The following is a 23,895-nucleotide window of genomic DNA, read 5'->3' on the forward strand; positions in this document are numbered from 1 at the left end:
AACTTCATGGGCCCCTTATCCCATCCATTACTCTTAAAATAATTCCTTCTGTGGCATTGCTAATCACATGTTCATCTGTCCAAAGCTCGAATAATTCTAATGATTAAAACAAGACTGAACAGGTCATCTCTCTCAGGCATGTGTGCAGTGCAAAAATGCTGAATAGCTTGTTAATGTACTCTTCTGAGTTGAGCAGCCCTGGCTTCCCACACTATTCAATGTGACTTGGAATTATGACTGACATTGTTCCCCTTCTCCCAGAATTTAAAGTGCTGGTCATTATTGACTCATGAAATGCCTACCGCTTCTTAATAGATTTTTTCCCTTTGCAAAAGAAAGTTATAGAAGTGCAGTTCATAAGCTTATCAGATGAATTACCATTACCTTTTTTGTTTAAAGAAATGGTTTGTGTTGTAATTTATGATAACTGAAGCTGTTATCTGATTAACACTGCATTAACCAAAAGACTGATCTCAGATTTCACCTGATGATTGATTCTTCTGTGATACTATGAAAACAGTCATTGCTCATTATTAATGAACTGGACATCTTCTTTCCCACCACATGTGGCTTTACTCTCCTGTTCATGCTCCTTTAGATATATATAACTAATGCTCAATTAGAGGTAGCCTTAAAAATGGATTTTAGCACACCGTAATGATCTGGAGACCACTTCCTGGGACTTGGGTCCTAAAAGATTGGAATCTATGTATTATAAGCAGCAGCTTACATTTGCCTCACTTATGTCTGTGTGCTAAGTCTGTTTGCAAATGTGATCTGTCTGCCTTCTATCATTATTCCAACAGCTTCTTAAAATACTGAGTGGGATAGACTACTTTTGTATTCCATGATCCTTTCAAATTGGTATCAGTTGGTCAGTCTGAATTTTTAGAAGGAGAACATTCATTCAGTTCACTTTATTTATTTTACTCCATCTCATATTTACCCCATATTCTTTTACCTTATCCAGAAGAATATTATATAAGGTTTGTTTCTTTGGTTTCCTTTCTATATATTATTAAATTAGACATTCTATGGCATATAACATTATTTTGTTCTAATAAGTTATATTTTATGATGTGGTATAGGTTTTTAATAAAAGATAGATGGAAGTTATCTCATTTATGATTTTGTAAGATTTGAAGAGGAAATAGTGGTTTGCATAAATTCATAGTGTGAACACTGAGTTTAAATGCAGATGTTCTAGTCCTCATCAAGTCATACAAGATTAAAATGTACTTAAAATTTATGAATTCTGTTGATGGCTTTTTCTCACAGAAATTTTTAGATTGTGATACATGCATTATTTATATACCTAACACTTTCAGAAAAGAAATTATGCTATTTGCTTAATGAAATATTTTTCAGTATTTCTCAAATAATTTAGTAGACATCTTTCTTGCTATTTTTAGAAAAAAATTATTTTAGTCTTTGGTTTATTATACCTATACTTTGTAGTAAACATTGTTCTTTTAGGGTCCTCTGCTAGTTAATTCACACCTTTGGTCCTGTTGTGACATCTCTGAGGCTTCCTTTGTTTGTCTGAAAATTTAGTGTGCTCTAAGGCCTAGGCTCAGACCTCACCTTCAGCCTCATTCTGAAAAATATGCCTGTGATTGCACCTAAGCTTGTGTGTAAGCAAATGCTTCTGTGCGAAAGACTGGAGAGCCTCTAAACTAGCTTGTCTCTGTGGTGTCTCCTGACTCTTAACTTTATATTACTTTGATTTCTAATTGGAGAACTCTTAACACCCACCATTCTAACCATTAATTTTTTTCCTACAGTTTGAGAAATAATATAATGTATTGACTTTAAAAAGTCATTTAATAGCAATACTTTTTTTCCAAACTGAATCTTGCTATTACAAATAATGCATTTCTGTCATGGGAGAAAATTAATATTTCAGAAATTGCTGTTTTCAGAGTTCATCTGTGTCTCTGAGCTTTCTTAAATGATTTTAAAATTGGTTTTAGTGGACCTTTAAAATGCTATGTTGATGCAGACCCATAACAATGAGTAAAATGGGCTGGGGATTTAGCTCAGTGGTGCCCCCGCCTGCCTCGCAAGCGCAAGGTCCGGAGTTTGATCTCCCGTACCAAAAGAAGAATGAGTAAAATGTACAAAGAAATACCACATGTTGGTGAGGTAATAGAGCAACTGGAACTCAAAAGTATAATTAGCAGTACCACTTTGAAGAGTATGTACTAAAGTTAACACCCTATATACCCCCTGGAAATGTACATCTATGTTAGGGATGTACACATGCATAAACAAGAATATTTATAATAACATTATGCATAATAGCCTGAAACTAGAAGAGTCCAGATGCCCAGCAACAGAATGAATAAATCATGTACTAATATGATGGAACAATATTCAGTAATAAAAAGTAACAAACTTGTGATACATTCAAAAGAAAAAAAATCTCAAAATTTCTTGGTTTGGTTTATTGCTTACTATCAGCCATGCTTATTTGCCAAAAACTTGTAAAGTCTAAAATGTTGGGCAAAAAGGTCAAAAGGGACACATTTTATGATTTCTTTCATATGAAGGTTATACTTAGGCAAAAGCTAATCATGATGTTAAAAGTCACAGTAGTGGATTCCCTTTGGGGAGGATACTACTGAGGGATGCAGAGAGGGTATTGGCTGCAGGGATATGTTTGAATTTATGAAAATTCATTGTGGACCATATTTATAATATGTCCTTTTATGTGTGTATATAACAGCTCAAAAGTTAACTGAAAAGATAAAAGTTTTTAAGTGCTTTGTGGTTGAACTGTTGCTATTCTGTTGTTTTCTCTGTGAAGGTATGCTTGCCAAGACCCAGGTGTCAGGTACACTTGCCAAGGAAGGTCCTAATTCTCCAAGGTATATATATTCTTGTTTTACTTTTTTAAAGCTAAATCAGTTCTACACAGAAAGTACACACATTTAAAAGAAGAAAACAGCTCTAGGTTTGATTGTGTATTATTAATCATTCTTTTATGACACATGAACTACATTATACAGGGCTTCATTTATCAGCTGTTGGAGAATGAGCTCTTCTAAAAATGTGAATTGGAAGTACAACTGAAGTTTGACCCATTTTACAGCATTTAAAAATTATTTAAAACTTTTTCTGTTTATAAAAAATACACACATTCATCATAGAAAACTTAAGAAAATACAAAGAAATACAAAAGCATGTGATAAAAGCACATGGTGCACTAACCTTAGATATATACTCAACATTTGACTTACTCTGTCTCGTTTGTCATATAATATGTCTACATTATACTACTTTATAATATTGACCTTATAGTATATTCTTCTTTGAGCAATTTTTGTTTCACTACATATTCTGTGAAAGCATTTTGTTGCATGTCATCATATGACCAGTGTATAAATTTATTTAACTATTCAGTTTTTGTATATCTGATTTGTTTATATAAATTTTAAAGAATCTCTTTTGAAGTGTGTGGGACACCAGTTATCTTAAATAGTTAACACCAGATTTAATAATGCACATATATTTTCTGCTGATGATACCTAAATACCTTCAGAGTTATATGTTTTCTTTATAGTTCTTTCTCTTACTGCCTTTCTTCACCAGGATTTATTATTCTATTCTTAGCAAAACATACTATATTCTATTATTGGTCTAATAGAAGAAGATGTTAATAGAAAGATGTTTAACTTTTCACCAGAAAGTGTTATAACTATATTATTTTGCTTTTACTCAAAAACTTGGAAGTATATTTAGAAATAATTGTCAGTTATTAAAGCATGTAAAATGTTATGACAACTATTTAGAAAAAGTTTAAGCTAGAGAAATATATTTCTTGCAATAAATTTTAAAGATGTAATGATTTTATGTGTTCATGCACATCATCATCAGTATAGTTATTTGTTCTCTTCTTAATATTTTACAGCTATGACTGGTTCCAAACAGACTGTTTCATCACCATTGTCATATATACTAAACAGAAGGTAAATATATCATTAAAAATCAGGAGAAAAGTAAATACTTAATAAATGTTAGTAAAATGTTGGTCATGTGCCAAGTCCTTTTCTTACATTAACTTATTTACTCTTTATAACTCTATGAGGTAGATAGTGTTCTTGCTAGTTCACACACAAAGCAGGAAGGAGGATTAAATAATTTACCTAAAGTCACACACTAGACAGCTGATCTAGTGTTTGGAACCAGGGATGTCTGACTCCTGCCTCATATATTCCTATCAACCATGCTGTGGACTGTTAGACTAGACTAGAAAGCATTTTATATGCTCCTCTGTGAATTTTTTTTAAAAGACATGGATGACAAAAGCGTAGTTAACTTCATAAGAATAAATTTTCTGGAACATAAATGTGGATAAGAAAGACTGCACCACTGTGGCTTAGCATTTTTAAACCATTAATGGTGTTCAGATACCCTTTTTAAACTAGGGTAAGTGTTGTAATACCTCTTTTATATAAGGTAGTCAGGATCTAGTAATGAACCAGATATATGGCTAACTGGATTTCACAGAGCTTACAGTTCAGCTGGAGGATTGGATAAATAAGCAGATAACTAAGAATCTTCAACCACATTATCCAGCAACTATTGAGGTTCCCACATGTAGATTAAAAGACAAGTTTTGATAGCTAGGGATTTAGAGAATCCCGCTTCTGTGGTAGCAGAACCACATCTGAGCCTGTGAGTTCCTATGACTCTTGCAGCATGATTTGACAATTCTGTGGAAGTGACTGGCCTTTGTCTGAAACAATGAAGAGAGCCAGAGAAAGTAGTTGGCCCGCCTACTACTCTTACTATTGTCTGTTCATCAAATATCCAAAAGGAAGAAGACGGCAGGGTATAGGGAGGTTGGAGTCCATGCTCACTGATGCTATGGGAGAGCCATAGAAGGTAGCTGGCTGAGGAAATAGGAAAGGTTTCCATAGAGAATAATGCTTTTAATATATTTTGTAAGTGATAGGTACCAAAATGCCTTTCATCAAGACAAAATAGAAATTAGAGACATCTAAAACTTATTAGTGAATTTTTTTGTAAGGTGAGATTGAACAGTATTCAGTTTCTCCAGTATCACATAATAGAAGAATAGTTAAAACAAATAAACACAAAAATCTTGGGTTTGGGTCCAATTCTACTTTTTTGCCGCATTGCTTATTCTCCAAATATTTAAGGGTATCCTCTAGGTGCCACACAATGCTTTAAAGGTAGTCCCTTAACTTATAGCTTAGAGACTACTGGATAAGGTGATATTAAACATATATACAATTAAAATTGTGATCTTTTGAAAAACTAGTTTATATGAGAGAAAAAAGTCAAAAATAGGACTAACATCTATTCAACTTCAGGGTTCTATAAAATAGTGCTATATGAACTTAACACTGATCACCTTAAAGGAGGAGTTGTGGAAGTTTAGGGGAAAATTTGCTTTTATTTTTTTCTAACTTTGCATTGCTTTCTGTTTAAGGATATCAGTTTAGATTCAATAATAGTTGATCATCAAGGTGACTCCTTTAGAGCAGAAACAATTATCAAGGATTATTCATATTTTATACATATTGGTGAGTATCTTATTTTTATTAATGTAAACAGCTCCTGTTACCTCTAATTATGGTAGTCACTTTTTCTGTAGTCTGTATAGCTGTGTTATCTACTGTTTTCATTTTGATTTGTCATTTTTGATCAATTTTTTCATTTTAATTTCTTTATACTAATACAAATGCTAGCAAATGACAGTGTGATCTTACGTTTCCAAGTTAAAGCAATTAGATGCAATCAAAATCAATAATAAATTTGTTGGACCAATTTTTGTAACTTTCTAATACTTGACACTTAGCAAGTCTTTGGTGGCCTGGTGGTCACATGCTTCTGCTGACCAGTCATCACTATGTGACCCATTTCATTGGCCTGTATCTTACCAGCTTTGCCATAGGAAGGAAGTCTGAGGCTGCCACAAAACAGTCTGGGTTTCAAGTTTGTACTATATCCTTCAGTCTCTTGTCTTATGATCTAAGCCATCTTACTTCTATCAGTTTTGAAAAATTAGAAGTCTATCAGAAGAAAACAGAGTTAAAATGTAGAGTCAAAGATATGACATTTTAATCCACTTCTCACCTATAATGAACTCCACCTCAGGATTTCACTGTTTTCTCCTTTTATGATATGATGGTGAATTTTTTAGTTAGAAGGTAGAAATAGTAGTATACACTCAAACACACAAACAAAAACCGAAGAAAATAATCTTAGTCATGGTGCTTTAAGCATGCATTTTTATAAAGAAAATTTTGGTTAACTTGCAAAACATAGGCTGAAATTCTCCATCCCCCTAACTTAGGTTTCTGCTTACCACTTTGCTACATTAATGAAGTATCTTTAGTTCTGAATTTGGTCAGAGCTGATTCCCAGCCTCACTCCACTCCTGTTTTTCAGATTCACCAATCTCAAACGTTTTTTTTGGAGACAAGGTCTCACTTTGTAAGCTGGCCTTGAACTCACTATGGAGCTCAGGCTGGCCTTGGACTTGCTGTGGTCCTTCTGCTTCAGCCTCCCAAGTGCTGGGATTATAGGTGTGTGCCATCACATCCGGCCCCCTTAAACATTTTTACTAAAAATGATTTTATCACTGTTTTGGGAATCAATTTAAACACCTTTATGAGTCTTTAGAAATATTCATGGTGCTTGGTTGGGTTCAAGCATGCAGGGAGAAACATGTAGCTGGCTGAGGATGCAGCACTTTGTACTTCTTCAGGGCATATAAAATGGGGGAGACTGGGAGCCCTGCAGTCATATACATATACACAAAAAAGCAAAAAAAAGTTTCAACCAGAATTATTAAACTCCCATTTTTCAATACTGCATTGGAAAGGCTGAAATTATGCAAAATTCTAAGTTCCATTTTAACAGTGAAATTTAGAGCAGGTATTTGTTTGGGCTTTCCCCCTTTTTTGGTTTTTTGAGACAGGGTCTCACTATGTAGTTCAGGCTGGCCTCAAACTCTGGGAAATACTCATGCCTCAGCCTCTCAAGTGCTAGGATTACAAGCGTGCTCCACCACCCCTGGTCAGAGCAGATATTTGTAAAAGTACTTCTTACATCTCCCATTTCTAGAATGTAAGTTCCATAAAGACAGAGACATATTATTTTCTTATTAATTTTTGTATTCATAGCACCTGGGAAGTAACTGGTATACATAGATTTTGAAGGCAGATTTTTAAAATAACTGGGCATTTAGCTTTAGAGAACAATAAGGAAAGAAATAGGCTAGACTCAGGCCTGATCTGTGTTCACATGTGCATGTGAGAACACACTGGCTGTGCATGTGTCAGGCGCTGGTGCCTTCCACCCTGGCCCACTCAGTTCTTGCTTTGTAGCACTGTCAGTCTGGGACCACACCTGGACTGGTGTGAGTCAATTGGTCTGTTATTGGTTCAGTATCTGCTGTTCAGTTGATAAGCAGATAAATAGGAAAATAGCGGAAATAACATATTTAAATAATATGACTCTCAGTTTCATTTATATATCATTTCTTCCTTTTAGTCTCTCAGAATGTTTTCTTTGACTTGAAGGATTTGAAATAGTGCATAAAAATGATCTTATGTGGTATTCATAAACTATATGGACTAATTTTAGATTTTTAATGAAATACATTTTTTTTGTCTATTTCAGAGCTAAGCCACGAGGTTGAGGAAGATTTTTCTGGTAAGCGCCCCAAAATTCACATATGTGGGTTCACTCAAACACATGCACGCACAGGCAGAGAGAACTCAGCATTTGTCTTATTTTTCATATGTTTATTTTCATGTTACAAAACAAAAGTGACATTTTCTATATAAACAAATACATTAATTTCAAAATATACTGCTGGTTTCAGGTGTTTCCCTTTTTTTTCTTTCTTTTTGTTCTTTTCATCGTTTTCTTTCTTTTTTTTCTTACAAAAAAGAAAAAAAAGAAGATTCCTGTCTCTTCCATTTTTCCTTTACTTAAGCCTTCCTCATGATATGTAGCCTTTAGATATACACTACACCATTTTCCTAGATGCATTTATTAAAAGGTTAATGCTAACAAAGCATACTGAAACTATGACAGTTGCTGCATATATTTGTGCAGTGTGGATTTTACACAGCTGTTTAACAACAGAAGTCTCTCCTTAGAACAGGAGTTATTTCTTGGTATCCTCACAATAAATTACAGTGGTTCAATGTCTCTCCTTTCTGTGTGACATAGTAAGCTCTGTAAAGTCAAGGACCAGGTTTTTATTTTAGTTATGCTTCAGAACAGTGATCAAACTGTCATGTAAAGGTACAAGATCCCAGTAATGAATGTAACTGTACTGTATACTTAGAATGTACCAATAAACTAAATAAAAAAAAAAGAACAGTGATCAAAGAATTTAATTCATTTGACTAATGTATTTTAAAAGTTGGTAAGTTGTTTTGGGGTTCTGAGGAGGAACAGATACCTTGTTTCTAAAAAATCTGAAATTTGTTTTATATCTTTAAAAGAATGTTCAATTCACAAAATTTAAATCAATTTAAATAAATTGATATATTTTTTTATTATGCCCATATAGTCTAAACTGTTTTAGTCATTCAAAAAGGAAAAAGATAATGTAAAAGATTTTTAATTAATTATCAAAGATTTACAGGTACTTTATTCATTAATTTCATATTCTCTAGAGACTTATGAACCTGAAGCTATTCTTAGGTTCAGTGTTTTTCTGAATTACCATTAGGAACCCCTCAAATTCCAACTAAGAAATGTTAAAAGGGGAGAAAATTAAATTTGCTTTCATTGGTTTATTCAGTGGTAATTTGTATATATGTGCCCCCCCACTTTTGGTTTTATGTTTATTAGTTGTTAGATCTGTATTTGAGATTGTGTGAGAACTAGCAAAGCATATAGTGTTAGTTTTGCCCCTGACAAATTATTTTGGAAAGAGTTCTGAAACTAAACAAATTAAGTTGGGTTTAATGTCTTATGTGGCATCAATCATTTTAATACATGGGCAAATTTTCATTCTTCCTACTGGTAATCAGTATCATTATAAAAGATCAGGATTATTTGACTGAAAAAGATTGGTCTTAAAATTTTATAAGTAATATAAACTATGCAACTGTAATTTATCTTCCTTTCAGTGAGAGTTGTTGAGAATGTGGGAAAAATAGAGATTGTCCTTAAAAAAAAGGAAAATACTTCTTGGAAATGTCTTGGACATCCCCTGGAGAAGCATAATTTACTTATTCTAAAGAAAGACACAGGTATGCTGTGCTGTTACTTTTTGTGCTATGTGTATATTCATAAAATTGTATTAGTGGCAGAATTCTATCAGAGTTTAGAAGGTTTCTTTGGGATGAGCTTGAAAGGTTCTTATATTTCACTCTACGAAGTTTGGAATAGATACTGTATCTGTTATTTATTTATTTATTTATTTTTGCTTGTTTGTTTTCAAGAAGTTAGATTTCAGCTGGGCATGGTGGCACAAGCCTTTAATCCCAGCACTGAGGAGGCTGAGGCAGGAGGATCGCCATAAATTTGAGGCCAGCCTGAGCTATAGTGAGTTCAAAGCCAGCCTGAACTACATAGCAAGACCCTGTCTCAAAAAAAAAAAAAGTAAATTTCACATTCTACTATCTATAAACATAGATATAACAAGTATATAGGTATAACAAGTCTTCAGGTAATAATATTCTGAATAAAGAAATGCTTTATTCGCTTATGCTTTAGACTGTTCTTCAACCATTTGCCACTCGTGCGGGGCCTTTTATAAAAACAAAAAATAGACAAATTTCCTTGTGTGCCTATCGTACTGTTTTTCTTTTAAAGACATGTTTGGTATTTTTCTGCTCAAGCAAACCAGTTTTCAGTTTCTTTTTTTTTCCTCATTGAGTTTATTGGTACATTTTAGGTATACAGTACAGGTACATTCATTATTGGGATCTTGTACCTCTACATGACAGGTCCTGGTTCCCATTTTTTCCGCTTGTCCCTGCCCTCCCTTCAACCCCTCCTTCAGTTTATTTCTGAAGGGTGATAATATTCATTTCCTTTTTTTAAAGCTTGAAATCACAGTTGAAGCATGGTATATATATAGTATAAGTATTCTACTTGATATATTTTCACAAAATTTGATACAATTTTACAAGGATTTGATCCTTGTTTTGAATGTTTTGATATTTCTCAGTGATTGGCCATAATGTGGATTTTTTTTAATCCTTCATGCTATATCCTCATCCTTTGTCTCAATGCTTCATTATAGAAATTTAGGAACTTTAGTTCTGAAAAAATAATTGATTTTTCTTCCTTCTATGTTCTGTTTTTGCTTTCTAGACATATTTTTGTACTGACTCTCCGTAGCCAGTAATGTAATTATTTTCTTTTTAATTTTGTCTTTTTTTCCTTTTTCAACATTTCTTCAGCTGTATCTTTTAGCTGTTCAATTTACTTATAACTATTAATATTTTTAATTTCTAAGGACTCTTAATTTCTGTTCCATTGTTTTATTATCTTGTTCTTATGAGCTTCTCTTATTTCATTAAGAATTACTGGGGCTGGGGATGTAGCTCAGTGGCATCACACCTGCCTGGCAAGCGCAAGGTCCTGAGTTTGAGCCGCAGTACCAGAAAAAAAAGAATTACTTAATAGTGTTTTAGAGTTTTCATCTCCTATATGATCTCCATGGGCCCCAATTTTTGTTTTTTGTATTTGTTTTGGTGTCTTTCATGTTAGGTGCTTTCTTGGAGTGTTTGCTAGTCCTTAATTATGTGCTTATAGTTCAGCTGATTGGAAATTGTGTGTTTGGGATGGCCTTTGGCAGTAATATTTGCTGCCAAAGATCATATCTTTGGGAAATGTGTCATTCCGGTACTTTGTCAAGCTTGCAAGCTCTTTCCTTGCATCCAGCCCTTTGGAAGCTGTGGGGAAAAAAGGTGGAGGTATCCATAATTTCCTTTTTTAATATGAAAATGCTACATTAGTTGGCTAGGTAATTATAACAAATTACTACACACTGAATGGCTTACAACACAAGTTTATTTTCTTTGTGGTACTAGAGCTTAGAAGTCCAACATCAAGGTATTGGCAGGGTTGGTCTTTTCTAAGGCCTCTCTCTTTGGCTATTATAGATGGCCATCTTTCTGTGTTTTCACATGGTCCTCTGTGTCTTCATTTCCTCTCTTATAAAGATACCAATAATATTACGTTAGAGCCACCCTAGTGATTTCATTTTTTAATTACCTTTCAAAAGATCCTGTTTCTAAATACAGTCATATTCTGAGATAGTAGATATTGTGACTTCAACTTGTAAATCAGTCTGTCACATATATCCAATTCAGAGACCCTGTATTTTACTTTCTTTAGAGTGTAAAGTTCTACTAGTTTGTGAAGATGAGAGAGGGTTAGTCATGTGTCTTTGCTAAGCAGGGGAGGACTCCAGAGGGTTGGGGAATAGCCAAGCTTCTTAAATGAACTTTCATCCAGAAAGTGGTTTTAGTTCAAACTTGACTCTGACATCAGATGTACCCATCCTGCCAGTTTCTGAATCTAAAAGTGATTTTGTGTTAAAGTAAAGGGTTCATTTTTGGCTGTCTATACTTCTAGCCTACCAGCAGTTGCCTCATTAGATCAGAAGATAACCCTATCACCCAGAAGATTCAGGGAATTTAGGAGTTTTGTGTCAGATGTACCTTACACTTAGGAAATTACAAAAGTTTTAAGAAGTTTGTATCAGGAACTGGGGTCAAAGACCAAACACTTCAAGAAAAGATTTTCTTAGCACCTTTATTTACCAGGATTTTAGGAATTCTGTGTCCATAGCTAGAGGTAGAAACTAGTATATATTTCTTATTTCACAATGATTGAAAAATACATTTGGTATAATTTGTAGATGTTTGTACAAGTCAACCTTATTTTGAGCACACACTATGTGTTGAATGCTATTTTAAGTACTGTGGTATGAAACAAAAAGAGTATAAGAAATTATTTCCCCAGGGGTAAAGAGAACATACACAAACAGGAGGTTGAAGAATACTTTTCATAAAGAAAAAGCCAATAAGGATGAGTTATATAGTCCCTTTTTGCGGTAGTCTCGAGTGAACAGACATGGACAAATTTGATCTTGAATGACTACCTAAAGAAGAAAAATCTTAGGTATTATGAAAATGGGGTCTGTGGCTTTCTAAAAATACAAAAACAAAACTGAAGAACTTTCTAGGTAGAACTACTACATATAGTTACTGGCATACTGCTTGACATTGTGGAGATTATAGAGGTAGAAAAAAATGTAAGCATTGTAATGGATAATTCAAATAGATTAATTTTACCAGAACAGGAGGTCTGATTGTGTGGTGTTAGGTAAGAAGAGAAGATGTGAAAGCTATGGTGTGACCTAACAAATCAGAAGAGAATGAGAAAGGGACAGTGAAATTGAAGAGAAATACTAATAGAACAAGATGTATTTCCCTGAAATTGATCCAACTTACCTAGTGATTGAAAAGTCCTAGGAGACTAAGGTTAAAGCTTTGCTCAAAAAACCAAGCTGATCTCCATTTGGAAATAGAATGGCCTTTGCTCAAGTATTTGGTTCTGTAATTTCCTAAAGGTTTCCATGAACTTTTTTTCCCCCTCTTGCTATGAGGGGTGGGGGGTCGGAGGGGGAGAGGAAGAGGGAAGGAGGGAGACAGACAGAAATCCTGGACTTTAGAAAGAGAAAAGAAAGAAAGAATCAGGCAAAAGAACCTTAGTTTTCTTGTGTGAAACTGGAGCCATAGATATATTTTTCAGTGAGGTAGATCTGCTTTGGAAAATGACTCAGTTTAAGTGATATTTTTATTTGACTGAATTGTAAGGATAATTTCTTCTTTTTTCTTTTCTTTAACTTATGACAAAAACTTAAATTATTTTATTTTGTAGCAAAGCTGATACTTACATCATCAAAGTAGGTATTCAATTCATTTTTTTGTTAGTAGCTTTGAACATTTATGGCCCATAATGTGGTTCCTAGGTTCTCAATATATACTACTAAAATTATTGTCTTTTAAACATGAGTGTACTGACTTCATTTTATTAATGTATCATAGCTGAAAGAATTTTAATTTGAAAATAAGCATGTGAATTGAAAACATTTATAGTAATAGTGTTTTATGACAAATCTAGAATTCTATGAAAGATTCAACTATAAAAAAGAACATCAATCAGAAAACAAACTATTTCATTTTTTACCCTTAATTCAAATGTTGGGGTAATATTTAGTCACCAAGCAAAGGTTGCTTTAAAGATTTGCCAACAAACAACCCAATAAATAGTAAGTTAGTCTTGGGAGACAAGTTTTTTTATTTGTATCATAATTTTGATAAGCTAGTAACCATTTATGAGCCTTTAAGTTAATACCCATAGTCTGTGCAATATGATTGAAAAATATAGTGAATGTTTCAATAAATAAAAATATATTACAGTAAAAGACACATTGCCATTCATCCCTCTTAAAGTACTCCTCCTTGCTTTGAACATACGTCTTCCTTCTTGTCTGTAGTTGCACAGTGGTAGCTAAATTGATTTAGACCATTTACCTTTTATGGTCATTTTGACTTTGGGGAAGAAGAGAGCCAGAAGCCACCAGATCTGGTGAATAATGTAGATGAGGCATACTGTAATATTTGTACAAGTCTGCTTTTCTGTTGGATGGTACTTAGGAGCAGTATTCACCACATTTTTGGTCACATCTCCTAAAAACACTCAGGAAAGAGAACCTCCAGAACTGCTTTAGATAGTGGCAAAATGATAAGTGCTTTTGAAAGGAAGGGGAGAATTTTGAGGGAGCATAATGGTGATGTGTCTTTTAGTGTAATAAAAATTTAAAAACTTAAACATTCATCGTTTATGTCAATCACACCTCTTTCTTTTACATTAAGTTGAACTGTACAGAGTTGGTTATATTTCAGTTTTTTTTAACCTAACAAAATGGCAGTTTCCTGTTTTTTGACCTGTACTTTCATTAGGCCTTCTTAGCTACTGACCCCACACAAACATACACACAATGGAATCCTCCCTGAACTTGTCACAGTGCTTCTTTGCACACTGTAATGAGTGCTTGACTCAGATTTTTCTGTAGGGCATGTGATCCTGCTTGTGTTCATATTGCACAAATCTTAGAGGTATAAAAAGAATAGCTCTCACCTCTCCCCAGCTCTTGCCTGTGCTGCTATATTTCTTTGCTACCTTCAATAAGCATTCAGAATTACTAGAAATGAATAAATACTGTGGATAGATGATAAAAATTTCACTGTGCTTTATTCTGTCCTCAAATTGCCTGTTCTGCCCAGGTGGCATAAAGTTATTGCTCGCATGGTAACTGTGAGATGCTTTGATGTCTATTGCCTTATATTCATTTTTATTGTAATGACCTGAATATGCAATCTGAAGGAGCACAAAGTAGATGAAGCAATAACTGAATAAGAAATTCTTTATTATATTAAACAATGAGAGAAAAGTTTAGAAACTTTGAATTCAAGTTGATTCAAGCACTTGCACTTTAGTTTAAAAAATTTGTTGAATTATTATTTCTAGAACATAAGAGTGAAGGTAATAAGCATAAAATTGTTCCAATTTAGTGACAGTCTTGCGAAATGGTTTTGTTATCTTAAAGGCTCTGTTGAATCTAGTCTTTGAAAAAGAGCTTTCTTTCTTCTAATTCAAGGCTGATGCTTAACTTTCCAAAATCATTAGTTTTAAAGAATGATTCTGTTTATATCAGTCCAGTTGGAGTAGTAAAACATCTTAATACACTTTAGAAATATTTTTAACAATCTTAGGTAAGAAGGGATCAATGCTTTTTTGTCAACTGAATGCTACTAATTTAAAAATCATACTCAGTCTTTGAGCATTCTGCTTCATAGTGTCTTACATCTTTAGTGTTTGAAGATATGTTGTGAATATATTACTTTGGGGGGTAGGTTGAAGATAATAAAACTATGCTACTAGAAATTGAGTGGAGGCCTATTAATGAAAAGGCTGAATAGTTAGAAACAAGATATACCCAGGCAACCTGGATCCTATCTACTCAAGAGACCGAGGCAAGATTGCAGGTTCTGGGCAATTTACAGAGACTGTCTCAAAATTTAAAAAATAAAACCCCCAAATATATGCCATTATCTAGTACTTTTAAAGTATACAGTACCTGAAACTGTTTCTTGAAGATGTCCTTATAACTTCATGAATTTGACTTAGTTTTGTCAGTATTTAAAATGTTCATAAACATTTTTAACATTATCAAAAATAGTTTCTTCTTGCCTGTTCTGAACGTTTTCCTTGTAATCATATTCACTACTTATTGAAGTCGCTGTCTTAGAAACAGCAAGGCAAAGTCAGCTGACTCATCCTGACTGTAGCCTGACGAAGTCTAAATGGGATAGCTGTAGGTTGTGGCTTTTTTTTTTCCTGTATGGATTTGTCTAGGTATTTATAATTTTAAATACTTTATTTTTAGTATATTTTGAGTTACATTCTTTTCTGTAGATTGCATTTTTAAGTGTATTTTCATTAATTGGAAATCCTACATATACTAAGGAAGTTCTTGTAGGAATAAATGAGCAAAGTAGATTGTAAATTAGTAAATATTTAAATAACTGAAAATAGTGAAGAATGCTCTGAAAAAATCCGATTGATTAGAACTGTGAGAATGTGGATATTGAAGAAGAGAGGTACCTGCTATGAATCTTGTATTGCTGAGCTGAATTGTTAATAACTTCTTACTCTGCCTTACATCTTCTTCAGCTCCCCTGTAACCTTGGGTGAGCTTCTCAACTTCCATAAGCCTGCATTTCTAGTAGGGAAAATACGGTGATTAAAGGATTTAAAAGTGTATTAAGAGCCTGGTACGGTGGTTTATGCCTGTAATCCCAGCAATCTAGAAGACAATAAGGAAGGAAGATCAAAAGTTTAAGTCTCACCTGGGCAACTTAGCCAGAACCTATCTCAAAATTTTTAAATGAATGAATGGGGAAGCAACTCAGTGAGAAGCACTTGGATTCAGCCTCCAGTGCTATAGCAAAAACGGGATTGGGGAGCAGAGCTAAGAGACAAGCTACAATGTGGTAAAATAATTTTACCGGCTGTTCCTCAGACAAAGGACTACTATCTAGAATATATAAACAATTCAAAAAAATCAGACCCCGCCAACTATAAAGACCTGATTCAAAAATGGGCATCTGAAATAAGCAGACATTTCTCAGACAAAGAAATAAAAGCAGCAAATAAACATATGAAAAAAATGTTCAGTATCACTGGTCATTCAAGGATGCAGATGAAAACAATGCTGAGATTCCATCTCACCCCAGAAAGAATGGCTGCTGTCAAGTATACTTACTTATTTTATTGAAGTTAATGTATATTGGTGCTCAAGAAATCAACCAATGACAAATGCTGGTGGAGTTGTGAGGAGATAGGAACCCTTCTTCATTGCTGGTGGGAGTGCGGACTGGTGCAACCACTATGCAAATCAATATGGAGATACCTAAGAAAACTGGGATTAGAGGTCCCATTGAATCCAGCTATCCCTCTGCTGGGTATCTTCCCAAAAGAAAAGAATCATACCACAGCAGTATATGCGCACCTGTGTTTATAGTGGCACAGTTTGTAATAGCTAAAACTTGGAAACAGTCCAGTTGCCTATCATTAGGAGACTAGATAAAGAAAATGTGGTTCTTCTATGAAATGGAATACTACTCAGCCATAAAGAATGAGAAACTAGAGACATTTATAGCTAAATGGATGCATATGGAGGCCGTACTCTTAAGTGAAATAAATAGGACACAAATGTGTAAATACCAAATAGTTTCTCCGGTGTAAAAAAACTAAAAGTGTAAATAAGTTTGAAATTATATAATTAATAATGTGAAATAGGGATAAAAGGCCTAAAGGAGTAGGGGAAGTGGGAGGAATAGGGGAAAGGAAAAGAGGGAAAAGAAAAAAATATGAGAAAAAGAAAAAATGCAAACAAAGTCTTTGTAAATAGGGAAGGGTGGAAGGGGTGAAGGGAGGGCAGGGGAATCAGAAAAAATAAGAACCAAGGGAGGAAAAAAAGAGATACCTCATGTTAAAGGTACAGGATCCCAATGATGAACGTAAATGTATTGTATACCTAAAAAGTACCGATAAACTTAATGAAAAATAAAGAGAGGGTTTGGGGGGACAGGGAGAGTAGGAGGAGAGGGAAGAAAAGACGGAGGAGCTTCTTTTGACTGTGCGATACCATCTTGATATCATGGTTTTGCCTGGGTGCCACACGAAGCTCATTAAAAGGATTTTTCACTTTTTGAGGTTTTTCTGGGGATTAGAACCTTGCTCTCTGATTGATTGAAATTTGATGAATCAATAATTCAGCCCCAACCAGACCCTCTGTAAAAACTCTAGAGGCTAATTTCTCCCTAGAAAACTGACTTCCAATGAAAAAAAGTAACCAGCATCATCTGCTTTATGTCACTCTTTCCTCGTATGCTGCAGTTTCCAGCTATCTATACCATCTTGCTCTTCGGTAAAATTAAAAAATGAAAATACTCTTAAATTTTTCTTAGAAGTTTTGGAACCTAGAGTTAAGATGTTTGCTTGAAATTATGTAAGCCTTTTGTAGGAAAACATTGAAATTATTTCAGTCGTGTTATGTTTCAAGAATGCCATGTCAGCTATCTAACAAGAAAAGTCAGTAAATCACTATCACAAGGATATTCTGGCGTCTTAAGCATAGTGATGCATACTAACTCTTTCTGGCAAATGCTAGAATAAAAATTGTTAAGTCAAAAGTTGAACAATTTCACCTAGCAGTAAGGTTGTTAGGGACATATGCACTAGATTAATTTAGAGGAAAGCGCTCCAGCCCTTCAACCTGGGCAAAAAAGGGTACCTCCCCTGGGTTCCTCCCTTGGAAAGCATTGTGTATGGGCTACTGTGTTCACCCCTGTGGAATTCCCCACATAGTGTTCTACAGAGACGAGAGTGAGAAAAGAAGAAAGTAGGCAGGCAGGAGAGGTGCTGGTCTCTCTCTGACATTTTACTGTGTGATACTTGGAGAATCCTGAGTTTGAATCCAGCTTTCTAGGACATTATGAAAGTGTGTATTTCATAGTGCAGCATAGAACATATTGCATTTGATAGTTACTTGTCTGATTTATAGTTTTTAACTATTTAGACATATAACATGAGTCTTTGGTTGTATTCTCAACATGGACCCCAGCAAGGGTCTGGAGAAGGGACAAGGATATCATTTTAAAAGCCCAGTGCTAGTTTGGCCTTCAGGATAACTTTAAAGTGGCTCTCTTAGCTGTACCTTTATCCAAGACTGTTCCCTGGCACCAGCATGAGGTGAACTAAAGTGATGCCTCCTGGTTTTTAGGTGCAAAAGTGCACCAAAGCATATGTCCTTGTTGAGCTACCGTGGTAACAAGTGATTATACCCTGGCTTGTTAAACTTTAAAAATACTTCAGTTTTAAAGATTTTCTGCTGTGTAAGACTTTAGAATGGAAATTCTACATTAAATTGCCAGATAGTTTTCATATATATGATTAGTTTAATTTTAAACATAAAGTTTAAAGAATGGAATTATCTAAAATAAATTTACAAAAAATCATGTTTTAATTTCTTAGAATATAATGGTTTTGGCAGGCTATGCTAACAGACATGAAATAATGCTTATTTTATTCATTTTTCAGATTATAAAAGTATTTACATGCTTTAGAAAATAGATATCTCAGGAAATAAAATGAAAAAATAACCTTATAATTTTGATGAACTTTTAAAACATACAGGCATTTTAGTGGAATTAAAACCTTTTGGTGAGCAAAAACTAAGTATGTGCTTGACTTAGTTCATTATTACTTTTTATTAATTTATGTATCAATGAGAAAATGCATTCCTTTCTAGGTTTGTACTATAGAAAGTGCCAGTTAGTTTCCAAGGAAGCTGTCACTCACGATACAAAGCTTTTCTGTTTGATGCTGCCAGCAGGCACTCATCTGCAGGTGCCAGTCGGGCACCATGTTTACCTCAAGGTAACTATCACAGGTAAGGCAATTACAGGCTTTGGGGTCACATTTTCTTCCTTTACGAGCAGTTCAGAGTAGTACCAGTCTATTTTGGAAACAGTCATTTAAGTGATTGATAAATGTTTGTGGGCAGCTGAATTTAGCATTAGGCAGAATCTCGGTTTGTGGATGCAGTGTCCCCCACGTGTGGGAGCTATGGTTGTCCCCATTGTTATACGGAACAAAGAAATTGCCCTAGTTGGACAGACGATTCCACCAGCATTGTAATTCATTACTGACAAAACCCTGAAGAAAAGGCAAGGTATATAATGGTCCACCTGAAGACTACTAGAAACTCATAGTAGTATCTCTTACTAGGTACTTATGGCTTTATCAGTTATGAAGTTGAATTTTTAAAATTCAAAGTAAGTGGATGATTATGAATTATTGTTTACATGTACCACCAATATAAGAAGCTCTAAAATATATTGTATTCTTTCTTGTATGAATTCTTTTCCTTCAGTTTTATCCCCAAATCACCCCACTTAATTGTTTTAAATACCCTTCTTTTTGATATACAACATTTTCTTGGCCTTTTGAATTTGCAAAAGGTAAATTTTGATGTTAATCATAGTTTTTCTACCAATTAGTCTTAACATATTACTAGCTAGGTTTTTATAGATAAGGTATATTACAATGGTACCCTTACATTTTTATCTTCATTGTCACTAATTCCAGATTACCACTCAAGAGCTTCCTCAGTGCACTTCTTGCCAGTGTATTTTAATTTACCTTTAAGTTAAGTATATGTTAAGGACAGTATCTTAAATATTGATCTTTAATATGTGTGATGACTCTTTTTGGAAGTTGGCTAACTGAAACTATAGCGTGAATTCTTATTTTACCTTTTAAAAATCAGTGTGTTCTTTGAAGTAGTTTGATTAATATTCCTTTCATTCGCTTACCAAAGTGGCATACAATATGTGAAAACATTAAAATAATTCAGAATATATAAAAGTGAAAAGTGAAATCCCTCTCTTTCTCTCTGAAAATGATCTCATGGCCTCCACTATTTTTAAATATTTGGTGTATAATTAAAATTAGTATGTAAAGGCCTTCTAATATCTCCATGGGAAATGTCTGATGTCACTTTTGTGTTGGCCCATTACAGAGTTCATATGCTGATGGAATATATAAATTTGTTAATGTATATCCTTACAAGTTTAGACTACACTTTCAATAAAAATAGATTGTCTATATTTTGGTTAAAATACTGATTTGGTAAAATTATTTCAGTGCTTGTAGGCTTGAGATATATATAAATCATATGCTAATAAATACAGAGCATATAGTTAGATTTATATGCATATTAGTTTTAAATATTGTTAGCATAAAATTTGTGTATTTCATCTTTAAGAGCTTAAGTTTTTAAAATTTATTTTCTTTGTTTTGAATTTTTTCTAGGTACGGAAATAGTAAAGCCATATACACCTGTATCTTATTCCTTATTCTCAGAGTTTAAAGAACCAGATCTTCCCAACAATAAATACATCTACTTTTTGATCAAAATCTATCCTGCTGGACTCCTCACTCCAGAGCTTGATCATCTTCAGATTGGTTAGTAATTTTGCATTTTTGGTAAACATCATTTCTGCTCTAGGTTGGATCAAATGTTCTCTGCTTAGTGCATATGGGAGTCTATTAACTATCTTAAACTCGACAGATCTATAACCAAAGTCATCTGCTCTTTGTCTTATACTCCATGTCCCCTGTCATTGATGTGTACCCTTGACCTAATTGTAGAGACTTGGTTCATTCTTGAGTCTCCCCAATCCAGTCAGCCACCAAGTTCTGTTGAGTCAGCCTCCCAGTGAATTTTTAATCATTGTTCCTGTCCCCCTAAAAGCATGACCTCTAACTGGTTGCTCACATTTGACTTTTAACTGATTTCTTTCTCTTCCTGTTCATTTGCATTTTCCAGTTGTTTCTCCATATTACCTTGAGAACAGATTTAATCATGTTGGTCCACAACTTTGAAACCTCTGATGGGTCCCTGTTACCTACACTGACTAAATCTTCTGCATGGCCTACAAAGACTTTGATGATTTATCCAGTTTCATCTCTTGCTATACAAAAATACTGCTACTTGGTTTCACTAGTCATCTGCATTCATAGGTATAAGCAGATGCCGACTCAGGATGTCCATTAACCCTCTGTCTGTCAGTTGCCTTTTAAAAAATGCTCAAACAAGATATAATTTCCTTTTTGAAGCCTCCTTTCTCCTCTGAAACATTTAGTAACAATTTATCTATAGCTCTAAGGATAGATACATTTCTTCTTTGTAAGATTTGCATTTAAGGGCAGAAATTATTTTAATTATATTTGTATTCCACATCTGGCATGATAGTTGACACATACTAGGCTATCAGGAGATGTACCTGGAAAGATTGAATAAAAAAAGTATGATGAGGGCCAGGGATTTGGCTCAATAGTTCCACCGCCTGCCTCAAAAGGGCAAGGGCCGGAGTTCGATCCCCAGTACCAAAAAAAACAGTATAATGAGATTGTTAAGATTTTAAAACTTTTCTTCTTGCTTCTAATTGTATTTTTGTATTGCCTTTTCACTACTCTGTATCTACTTGCGAAGTGTTCTGAGGCAGCATTAGCATTATACTGAGGTAACAGTGAAAAGAATCACTAAAACTTGGAAGCAAAGAAACTAATGCTACTTTCTGAAAGTTAAATTTAAGAAATCCACCCATAGCAGATGTGATGAGTCATCATTGCTCACATGAACTAAAATGCTGTATATGAATATGAACTTGAAGCAGTTTGAAATACACACAGTTCTAGTGTGAAGGCTATCACCTTGTGAAGGAAAGACTGATACATGATTATAATATAGTAAGTGGGAATTTAACAGTACTATAACCTACTTATAGAGATTTTATGACCACAGCAGAGCGGAGAGTTAGTCTCCACAGAATGAAATGAAGTGTTATTGCAGCCTCATCCGAGTACTATAGATGTGACACAAATACTTGTGTCACTTAGAGTTGTCCATTTGTACGAACCTCATCTTGGTCTAAATGAATAGCCCTATAAAATTATTCATCTTTTTGTTTTAATCCCATGTTCACCAGCAACCTTTAATATGATGAATGAAGCCTTTTAAATATTCTGATAATAGAAACAAGATCTCTGCCTGGAACATTTAATGTTTAGGGCACTAAATACCTATACTAAGTATAGTATACTAGATGCCACCTCTTGTCATTTCGTCATGTGTACTTTGTCATGTGTACTCTTGTGAAGTTGATTAGAATCATTTATCCTGACTGAATCTAATCAGTTTTATGCCATTGGAAGGACTGAATTGTGGGTAAAAGTTACCAAGTTATTATCAACCTTTGAAACTTCATTAATAAACAGTTGTTGGCTTTTTCCTAGGGGCATTCTGATCTTATGGTCCCTTTCAAACTGTAACAAGAAGTTTCTATTACTTTCCAATACTTGGTTCATCGATTACCATGTGTTTTTTTGTTTTGTTTTGTTTTGTTTTTTTACTATCCTGCAGTGAAAAACAAAGGAAATATTCTGACCACCAGGCATTTTAAAATAAACCAGAATATTTTAAATCATTTAAAAATAGTGGTTATCCATTATTTTTGTTTGTTTTAAAAGTTACATTGGAAATCTCCAAATGTAGCCTTTGCCATGTTTTCTTTGGTGCATGGTTCATGGTGGTCATATCAACCCCACTGTAGAAACTGGGCACTGAGTTCTCACCTGTGTTGATTCTAGATCAGAAACCAGCATGCTCCACAAGTATAGCTCATTGCTTTTGATTCAGTTAAACTCAGAAGAGCTCTTCTTATTTTAATTGATAGGTACTTTAAAAATTTGATGGAGGAGAAATAAGCACATTTACTGATGTAAGATTTAGAAAATGTTTCTATTTCTTTTTTTAAATTTTAAAAATTATTTTTATTGATTTTATTGGTACAATCTAGGTATACAATACAGTTACATTCATTATCGGGATCCTGTACCTTTACATGATAGGTCTTGATTCTCATTTTTCCCCTTGTCCCTGCCCTCCCTTCACTCCCTCTTCCCCTCCCCATTTACAATTTTCCTCTCTTATTACCTTTCCCCCACCCTTCCCACTTTCCCTACACCTTTAGCCCTTTATTTCCTATTTCACGTTATTAATTATCTCATTAGGATCTTGTGTACTATTATAGTTTTCCACATCAGAAAAACTATTCAGTATTTCAGTTAAAGAAATCTCTGTATGAACATTAAAAATAGGGAATCCTAAGACATAACTAAAAAGGAAAGTAAAAGAGAAAAGGCAATGATGTAAGATTAAAGTAATCCTTAATTCTGAAGATGAAAATGGTCCCTGAACATATTTAAATTGCCACTTGCTCTTGTAGTCTTCTTTTTTTTTTCATTATTTAGAGTATATTAGTTTCTCTAATCAAACCCATGTAGATATGACCTTACATATTTAATACAGTGCATTACCCCTGTACAAATGGAAAAAAATTAACATTTTTAGATCAATATGGCTGTCAATTTCTGTACAATGCCAACTCAACACAATAAATTGGGATAACTTTTCCCAAAGTTGACAGCACAGTTTCCAAAAATTCAAATTATATATATATTTATATTTATATAAAAAGACCAATAATAGCAGTATGTTATGCATCAATAGCAGCAACAGCTTTTCCAGGTTCTGCAGTCATCTGAACAAAATTATAGACATTCAGCACATTCCATTAAAAAAACAAAAACAAAAAAACAAAGAGAAGAATAATACCCAGAAAACAGCAAAGTTCTGTTGCTATTGTTGTACCTGGCACCATTTTTTTGTTAGCATTT

General features: G+C 34.0%; 1 protein-coding gene across 3 annotated transcripts in view; it reads left to right on the top strand.

Moving 5' to 3' along the window:
• Nucleotides 1–23,895, top strand: part of LOC104866905 (cytochrome b5 reductase 4) — an 81,941-nt gene that overhangs the window by 41,771 nt on the left and 16,275 nt on the right. For 2 of the 3 annotated variants that reach the window (XR_002025570.2, XM_010631158.3), the window contains exons 6-12: nucleotides 2,810–2,870; nucleotides 3,914–3,971; nucleotides 5,462–5,555; nucleotides 7,660–7,692; nucleotides 9,129–9,251; nucleotides 18,902–19,042; nucleotides 20,467–20,619. Coding sequence is in view for 2 of the 3 variants with exons in the window: in XM_010631158.3 (XP_010629460.1) it covers nucleotides 2,810–2,870; nucleotides 3,914–3,971; nucleotides 5,462–5,555; nucleotides 7,660–7,692; nucleotides 9,129–9,251; nucleotides 18,902–19,042; nucleotides 20,467–20,619 (663 nt within the window). In the remaining variant the exon portion in view is untranslated. The remainder of the gene's footprint in view (nucleotides 1–2,809; nucleotides 2,871–3,913; nucleotides 3,972–5,461; nucleotides 5,556–7,659; nucleotides 7,693–9,128; nucleotides 9,252–18,901; nucleotides 19,043–20,466; nucleotides 20,620–23,895) is intronic. The other variant, XM_033763369.1, reaches the window with a different exon arrangement.

The sequence above is a fragment of the Fukomys damarensis genome, unplaced genomic scaffold (genome assembly GCF_012274545.1).
Source record: "Fukomys damarensis isolate Sample0158 unplaced genomic scaffold, DMR_v1.0_HiC HiC_scaffold_14, whole genome shotgun sequence".
Lineage (NCBI taxonomy): Eukaryota > Metazoa > Chordata > Mammalia > Rodentia > Bathyergidae > Fukomys > Fukomys damarensis.